Source organism: Oryza glaberrima, chromosome 1, assembly GCF_000147395.1.
Source record: "Oryza glaberrima chromosome 1, OglaRS2, whole genome shotgun sequence".
In the NCBI taxonomy this organism is placed as follows: Eukaryota; Viridiplantae; Streptophyta; class Magnoliopsida; order Poales; family Poaceae; genus Oryza; species Oryza glaberrima.
The window spans coordinates 22,234,429-22,243,525 of NC_068326.1; the positions used below are offsets into that span (position 1 = coordinate 22,234,429).

A 9,097-nucleotide genomic window follows, 5' to 3' on the forward strand; every position below is an offset into this window, starting at 1 on the left:
CGTCTAAGCTAAGCTAGTGTTTTACGCCTTCAGAAAAGGTTTACGTAGGGCCTGTTTGACACAGCTCCAGCTCCACCCCTCCTGGAGCTGGAGCTCAGCCAAACAATTTCAACTCCACTAAAACTGGGAGTGGAGCTGGGTTGAGCTCTCTCACAAAATGAACTAGAGTTGTGGAGCTGGATTTAGGCAGCTCCACAACTTCACTCTAGACCCAACTCCTGAAGTTAAATTTAGGAGTTGGAGCTGTACCAAACGTGTCCGTACCACCATTATCCGCCTTCTCGCTGTACTGGCAACCGTATACCTGAAGGTAACACAGGTTATACAGCACAAAAACCGTGTTGTTAATTTCGCAATTACCCCCTTAAAAAAATCCGTTGACCGAATCGGAACGTGATTAGCGAAAGCGTTAACGCACCCCACCAACTTCCTCCCGTTCCCCACCGAATCGACGAATCCTACCCGTCCATCCCATCCGCCAGACAGAACGGACGGCCCAGATCGAACCAAAATTTCCCCAATCCAACCCTTTCGCCACGAAGCATCCTCCTCGCTGTCTCGGAGTTACGCGAGAATGAGAGAAAAAAAAATCATGAAAATTAGGTGGAAAAATTAAGAAACAAAAACCCGTAAAAATCACCAAACACACGCAGCCACCGACCGACCGATCGAAGGACCCCTCCTCCGCCGACGTAAGCAGCGGGGGGCTCCCAGATCTCGCCGGCGGCGGCTGCGGCGGCGGCGGAGGCGGAGGGGGAAGGGGGGAGATGGCGCTGAACATGAAGACGCTGACGCAGGCGCTGGCGAAGGCGTCGGCGGTGATCGAGAAGACGGTGACGACGACGGTGCAGGAGGTGACGGGGCCGCGGCCGCTGCAGGACTTCGAGCTGCTCGAGCAGGCCGGGTCGGGGGGCCCCGGCCTCGCATGGCGGATCTACACGGCGCGGCCGCGGGAGGGGGCGCCGTCCGCGCCCTACCCGGTGGTCTCCGTCTGGGTGCTCGACAAGCGGGCGCTCGCCGAGGCGCGGGCGCGGGCGGGGCTCACCAAGGCCGCCGAGGACGCCTTCCTCGACCTCGCCCGCGCCGACGCCGCGCGGCTCGTGCGCCTCCGGCACCCCGGGGTGCTCCACGTCGTCCAGGCGCTGGACGAGACCAAGGCCGCCATGGCCATGGCCACCGAGCCGGTGTTCGCGTCCGTCGCCAACGCGCTCGGCTGCCTCGACAACGTCGGCAAGGTGCCCAAGGAGCTCAAGGGCATGGTACGGAGCGATGCTGCCTCGCTTATTTTTTGTTAGGTTTCCGTGTGCCTAGATGTCCACTTTGGCGATTGCTAGTAATTAGCCGCTCTAGAGTCCACAAGATCTGTGATTTGGTTTATTTTGGGCATGGGATGTTTGCTAGCTCAAAAGTTCCTTCTAATTAACATGTTGAAGTGATTAGTGTTACTGACAGTGGTAAACTGGCAACTGTACCATTTGTGAGTTGGGATATTTAGTAACATTATCTAGATTTGTGCGTTAGAACATAATTTGAGCTGAAAATTGACATAAGGCTTTGTCTTTTGTATGCAACACTTTGCAGTGCCATATCCAGAAAATTCATTAAATGGGATCATTGGTACTTATAAACATTTGCAGCGAGCTTTCTTTGCAGTTAACTTTCTAATGCAATCAATCTGTCTGAAATCTGCCAAGTTTCCTGGGAAGGCATATAAATTGTTACGTGGTACTTAGAATACATTCATTTACAAAAAGTGCCGTGGGTTCTATAAAGCATGACGATGTGTTTCAGCTGTACTGAGATTTGCTTGTTTATTGTTATGTTTCAGGAAATGGGGCTACTGGAGGTTAAACACGGGTTGCTACAAGTCTCAGAGACACTAGACTTTCTTCATAACAATGCCCATCTTGCCCATCGAGCTATATCACCCGAGGTTGAATGCAGCACATTCTTCAACTCATAGTTTCTGCATGAATGTTTCATGTTATGGATGTGCTTTGTCATAAATCTGTTAGAATCCTTTTTCATTTTACCTGTTTTATTTACTTTAGTTAGTTTCTCAAGTTTTCTAGTACAACAATATAATGTTCTTTGCCTTGGAGTTGTCTCTGATGAATGCTTAGCCAAGTCCATTCATATCATGCTGTGATCTAGGCTAGCCGCTCAATTTTATCGTGCTGTTTTTTGCGCACTTAACTATGCATGAAATGAGTTCAAAAGAATCTGCTGCACGAACTGGTGTTGCGGGAACACATAATCTAACACTGCCTGCCAATGATCATGCATATACTAGTTAATTTTTGAATCTGTGATTTCCCCTGCTCTTGCATGATGCATTTAGCCTATTTGGTCTTCATCTGCAAGTCTTATGTTCTGTCGTTGTAATAATTTGATTTCTTTTGCAGACGGTCTTTATAACTTCGAATGGATCTTGGAAACTTGGTGGGTTTGGTTTTGCTCTTTCTGTCGACCAAGCCACAGGCAGTTTGACATCAACACAGCAATTCCACTATTCGGTTAGTAAGTAATTTATGCTTAGTTGTGCATTATGTGATAGCTTTTAAGCTGTGTATTTGTTTTACCATTTTGGATACACTAACTAATTGGAGCAATAGCATAAATATTTCTACTATAATTGATAAAGATTCTCTTAGCTGACCTGATTGCACTCCACGATAAAGCACATCATTCTTCTTGCTCTTTTTTGTTTAACTCATCAAGCATGTACAGCTACTGTTATCTGAGTTATTTCCACATTCAATGGAAGTGCTTTTCTTTATAATGGCACAGATCATTTCCTACTTAAGTACTTAGCAGTGAACAAGTAAACATTATTTACAACTTGGCTTCCCCTGTAATTATTTTTGCTAACACTGTTTGTCAATGTAATTAGCTGTTTGTGGAACCTGCTTTCTAATACCCATCATTGTATCATTTCCACAATTTGAATCATAATCTATTTGTCTGTTTGGTTCCTCTAAAGGACTATGATGTTGAGGATACAGCTTTACCTCTTCAACCATCTCTGAATTATACTGCACCAGAATTGGTCCGAAGTGGAGATTCTAAAGTTGGCTCGGCTTGTGACATATTTAGTTTTGGATGTCTAGCTTATCACCTGGTTGCTCGTAGACCACTTCTGGATTGCCATAACAATGTGAAAATGGTATGTAATCTGGATTTTGACATTTTACCTATTCTTAATGCTATTTTTTTTTTTGAATTTTAATTACCTGATCTCTGAACTGCTGTTGGTACATGTATGTAGTTTCCCTTTGGTATGCAAACAAACCATCTGTTAAGGAATTAAGGTTGCATCTGCTGCAATGTTAGCATTTTTAAAGATGTGTTGATGTTTCATTTTGTTTTGCAGTATATGAATTCCTTGACGTATTTAACAAGTGAAGCCTTTTCTAATATTCCTGCTGATTTAGTGGTGGATTTGCAAAGGATGCTATCAGTTGATGTAGCATCACGCCCTAGTGCTATGGCGTTCACAGGTAAAGTATCACTTATCATTTCTTTATCTTGGGCATAAGATCTTCCAGAATGGAGTGTTTGGATGTTCTATTTGACTGGAGATCACCAGGTTACCTATACTTACATGAAATTCTTTTGAAATGTTGCACCTTCTGTCTGATAGGCTCTTCCTTCTTCCGGAATGATACGCGGTTGCGTGCTCTTCGTTTCCTTGACCATTTGCTTGTATGTGTCTATTACTCCAGTTTCTTTTCACAGATAAGTTAGTTGCTTGTTTCATATATATGCATATCATAGCTTGCTTATTTTCTATCTGAGAATCTCGTTTGCCTGGCTTAAGTTTCAATTGTACGTGGGAAGACAGAACTAGGAGCTTTATCTGCTTGACTGTTGTTTGTCTAAACAGACAACATACTAATTTGTTACCTAGAAATGGTTATAATCTTGATCCAATATCGTCTTCAGGAGAGAGACAATATGCAGAAGACGGAGTTTCTGAAGGCATTATCGGATATGTGGAAGGACTTCGATTCCCGAGTTCTTCGGTATAAAGTATGAGCAATCCATTATCTCCACTTTTCATATCAAGTGTGGTCTTATGAAATTATGGCCACATTTTCTTGGTTTGTGTGCTGCTTCATAGAAGATGTTAGAACCTGCTAATTATCTAATTATTCCATGTTACTTATTCCCAGTTGTCTGATAAGTATTTTTGCATCGACAGCTATACTATACTCATAAAATTAACAGGAAGTCCATCTTAAATTTTCAATTCAATATCATTGCCCAATTCTTTGTGCTATTGAGCTCATCAAGATCACATAGCAAAATTTCAGTGTGTTCTAGTTATTTTGCCAAAAAAAAATGTTGAGACACTGAGAACTATTGGTTGTAATATTGAAAATAAAAAGATAACATATACACACCTCAATGTTCTAACTTCCATTCCTTTATTACATAGGTGAATCACGCCTCCTGTTTGCTTTTAGAGAGGAATCACTTTTGTTGATCCTTCTATTAGCATTATCACTTTCCTTTTTTGTCCTTATCTACAGTTTTGATTCAATGAATTAATGAGAAAAATCCAAGAAATGCCATTGACAAACACCCAAATCCAAGAAATTCCATCAATGAGGGCGAGTTCCATAAAATGCCATCGTACAAACGATTTTATCTCAGAAATACCATTGCTGTTAGGGTTCCCCCAATCCCGCGCCGTTAAGTGCACTGTTCATCCTTAGCACTTAACGGAGGGCTGCTAATGGAACCCTAACGGCAATGGCATTTTTGGGACAAAGTTGCTTGTATGATGGCATTTCATGGAACTCGTACTTGATGACATTTCTTGAAATTGAGTGCTTGTCAATGGCATTTCTTGGATTTTCTATTAATGTATTGAATTTGCGCAACTTACTTATGTTTGCATATGTGTGCATGCGAATTCTTTCTATCAGAAGGAAAAAAAATGCTGATTCACAATGTTACTTAATATATTGACTATCTGTAAGCTGACTCTGTTTGCAACCAGGTTCTTCCACCTCTCTGTGCTGAGTTACGCAACATGGTCATGCAGCCAATGATTTTGCCCATGGTTCTAACAATAGCGGAATCTCAGGTCATGTTCCTTGTGTTTTACGAATACCTTTTTCTTAAATATTTTATGAATTCTATTCTCTGTTCAATGATAGTAAGAACTTATCTCACTGATTGTTAACTAATGGGATGATACCATGGTTCTGTAATACCACTTTGCATAATGTGAAGTACCATATTTTATTTGACTGTTTTTCATCTGAACTTGCTTTTGACTGGAGTAAGTCCAATTTAATGTGGTTGTATCATTCTTGCTGCAACACAGAGTCATCCACAGTACTAACACTCGAACATTGTTATTTGTTTGTTATGCTTCAATTTCGTGAGTTCATAGAGTTTGTAAAGTGAAATACATTTAAAGCTATGTTATATGGTAATGTTTCTTTATGATGCAAATGCTATAATTTTTTTTCTGAAAATTTGTTCTCTGCTCTCTGGCAGGACAAAGGTGATTTTGAGCTTTCAACACTGCCGGCCCTTGTTCCGGTATTTACTTCAGCGTCAGGTGAAACACTTCTTTTGCTCGTGAAGCATGCGGATCTTATTATTCACAAGGTAACTAAGTTACTTTTATAAATACTGCACTGATTCATTGTTTTTGTTTTTGCTCTTTTTATCTCTATAGTAAATGCAATTATAATCTAAATTCACAATGGTACCAACACAATAGTTGTAATTACTGGAATTTTCCATGGCCAGATGACCTAATCAATTTCTTTACCATGCTTCTCTTTTCAGGCCACACAAGAGCATTTGATATCACATGTCCTTCCTATGCTGGTACGGGCTTATGATGACACTGATCCCCGACTACAGGAAGAAGTACTGCGACGGACAGTGCCATTGTCTCGTCAGCTTGACATGAAGGTTAGCATTGAAATATATTCTTAAAATGAGGATAAACTATATACTGTAGCTTCATTTTCTCCATCACAATTGAGAAAGCCACTATCTTTGTCTCTCGTTGAGTAAGGGCTCACTTGACAAATTAACTTCACAATGACAAAAGAATCAACAATTCCACATGAACCATTTTTGTACTCACTCAGTGATTTCTTCTTGCAGCTACTGAAACAGTCTGTTCTGCCACGCGTACATGGATTAGCCTTAAAGACTACAGTTGCTGCGGTATGCATAATACATGTTTTAGTTTTATAATTTGGGTACTTTATGTGTCAGATTGTACCATATTAATACACATTAAAACACACAAATAGCATGTATGATGAAACAACTTTTTTTAAAAAAAAGAATAATTAAAAGGGAAAACTCCTGTCTCGTTTGCACATAAAATAAATAAACAGAAATATAAGAGCCATGAGATGTTGAGTGTATGGTTTTTCTATGTAGCTACTCCATCCTATAGCTTGTTATTGATCAAGAGTGTTAAGATCTTAGATGTTAGTGTCACTATAGTGCTATTATATAATTCTTCTGTATTTTATCACCCCCTATTATAATCCCGCCTAATTACCAGGAAGGCAGCCTTCTGTACCTTATATTATTTTGTGTTTTATGTTTCTTTGTTCTGATCTTGATTTTGAATTGTGACTTGAAAATATAGGTGCGTGTAAATGCCTTGCGCTGTTTAGGGGATCTTGTTCCATCTTTGGATAAAGAAGGCATACTGGAGATCTTGCAAACTCTTCGGCGTTGTACAGCTGTTGACCACACCGCACCAACACTTATGTGCACCCTTGGAGTGGCTAATGCAATTTTTAAACAGGTTTGTTCTTGATATAGTTTGTTTCAGTATTGCTAAATCATGAACAATTATTTTTTATGCCAATTGATTTTTCCTTGTAAAAGATATCTTATTTTACTCATTTGCCAATGATCCAGTGTGGTGTTGAGTTTGCTGCGGAGTACGTGATTCCTCTCGTCTTCCCACTGCTCACAGCACATCAACTGAATGTACAGCAATTTGCTAAGTACATACTATTTGTCAAGGATATCACAAGGTACCTTTTGTCCCACCACACTTGCGATGCGTTAATCAATATGCCAACTAAATTAGTGCCTACTTCTACAGCAAGATTGAGGAGAAGCGTGGTGTGACTGTTACAGATAATGGGAATACAGAGGTAAAAGTATCATCCTCATTGGCTAATGGGATTCATTCTGAGCCATTGTCACGAGGTGTGGGACAAACTGAACAGATACAAGCTGCAAAGGGCGCTGCATGGGATGAGGACTGGGGCCCTACTAAGAAAGCAAGCACTCCATCACAGTCATCTGATTCCAATGCACGGATGAAGCAACCATCAGACCCTTTTGATTTCAGCACTCAAACAAAGCAACCCTCGGCACTTCCTTTTGATTTCAGTACTCAACAACCTAAGCCATCATCTGCAATCCCGCAAGTGACACCAGCTACAATTTCGCCTGCACCATCACTTCCATCACTGCAATCTCTTGCACCAAGCTCTGGACCCCAAACTTCTGGTTCATGTGTTCCTGTTGATATTGAGTGGCCTCCTAGAAAAAACACATCATCTGACTTTAATGCACCATTATCTGTTAGTGAGCAAAGTAAATCTGGAGGGCTATCTAGTGATGGTCTTGCTGATATTGATCCTTTTGCCGACTGGCCCCCAAAAGCAAGCAGTGGTGCCAGCATTTCAGCTGTTGGACACCTGTCAAGCACAAGCCAAAGTATTTCTGGACTAAGTACAGGAAATATTGGGTTCAGTGGCAACAGTGGTTCTCTGGGACAAATGAAAACCAACCAAATGAGCTGGTCAGCGAAACCGAACACTACTAATTTAATGGCCGTGAACTCAACAGGCAATTACTTGAATCAGGGCAACTCAGCTCTTGGATTTGGAAATCCAATTGGAGGACGGAGTACAGGGTCATTGTCAAGCAGCACAACACAGGGTCCACCCAGGCTTGCTCCTCCTCCATCTGCTTCTGTTGGAAGAGGGCGTGGTAGAAATCAAGGGCAATCGGCACTTTCACGAGCATCACGTACTCCTCATTCCAATGTTTCATCAGAGCAGCCACCTATTCTAGATTTACTGTAGCAATTGAGGGCCCTCTATCTTCGTTTTGCAAATGTTGAAGTTCCTATATGGTGAGCATCATGCCTTTTTCTTCCCAACCTGCTTGCGGCAGTAGTGTATTTACATGTCAGTTTTGCAAACTGGATGGTCTGAGACTGAGGCCCCCAAATGAAGCTGCTTCAGAGCCTTCCAGAGGTTACAGAATGTTCCCTTTCTCAGGAGTCAGGATGTCTTCTTCCACACTTGGTCCTAGTTGGACAGACGAAACAGGAGAAATTCTATTTGTGTATAATATATTTGTTCAGACGGCTGTAGATTGTAGAGTTCATGAATACAGTCAACATGTTTGTTGGGATGTTTTGAATGCCCAGAATGTGCCACCACTCCACCAGGTTTAATGGGCCTCGTGCAAATGGACCCAAGGTGATTTACTCAGATACTCCCCTCCCCTACATGTAATTCATTTATTCTGTGAAGGCCCCATGTTGTGTAGTCCAGAAGTATAGGCCCATCAACACAACAGTAACCGTTGTCGATAGAAACCCATGTCTTCTGTGAATTGTGATTAAAGTTGTTGAGGGTGAACGTGCATTTCTTTTTTTTGGGTCAGGTCACCACCTTGACCATTAGTTTTCCATAGCTTATTCTTCTTGGTGTCAAGTGCCCATGTTAGCGCTAAAACACTCTTCTCGTGTAGACAGACTAGCTTTGTTTGGGAAGCTAGAGATTTTAAGTAGTTAATAAATATACAACTAGTTGAGAATTTAGAATTCTGGGTACTAGTTTATTTTCTAAGGGCTTATTCGGTTTGGTGGAATTTTAACTCATAGGAACATGATAAATGGAGGAATAGAAATGCATGTACACTTTAATCCATAGGAATTTTCCAAGAGATTTGAATGGATGGAAAATTTTGTTCTCTCTTTTACAACTTGTTGGAAGGGGATATTTTCTCCTTTTTTTTTCAAGGGACAAAGGGGAGGATTTTTCTTTGGTTTTCTACACATAGAGATTAATCC

General features: G+C 41.4%; 1 protein-coding gene across 1 annotated transcript; it reads left to right on the plus strand.

The window, feature by feature from the left end:
- Window positions 1–624: 624 nt before the first annotated feature.
- Window positions 625–8,713, plus strand: LOC127778998 (SCY1-like protein 2 A). Its single transcript, XM_052305652.1, has 14 exons — window positions 625–1,259; window positions 1,829–1,933; window positions 2,406–2,516; window positions 2,984–3,166; window positions 3,374–3,500; window positions 3,644–3,705; window positions 3,946–4,032; window positions 5,009–5,095; window positions 5,515–5,628; window positions 5,812–5,940; window positions 6,139–6,201; window positions 6,638–6,799; window positions 6,916–7,034; window positions 7,106–8,713. Exons 1-14 carry the CDS (start codon window positions 768–770, stop codon window positions 8,097–8,099), a joined length of 2,835 nt encoding a protein of 944 aa, XP_052161612.1. The 5' UTR covers window positions 625–767; the 3' UTR covers window positions 8,100–8,713.
- The last annotated feature ends 384 nt before the right edge of the window (window positions 8,714–9,097 follow it).

Excerpts from the sequence above, each read along its gene's own strand:
- LOC127778998 (XM_052305652.1), top strand. The coding sequence starts at position 768 with ATGGCGCTGAACATGAAGACGCTGACGCAGGCGCTGGCGAAGGCGTCG. Across the intron at positions 3,167-3,373 it reads GCCATAACAATGTGAAAATG|TATATGAATTCCTTGACGTA; the intron begins GTATGTAATCTG and ends TTTGTTTTGCAG. Across the intron at positions 5,096-5,514 it reads TAACAATAGCGGAATCTCAG|GACAAAGGTGATTTTGAGCT; the intron begins GTCATGTTCCTT and ends GCTCTCTGGCAG.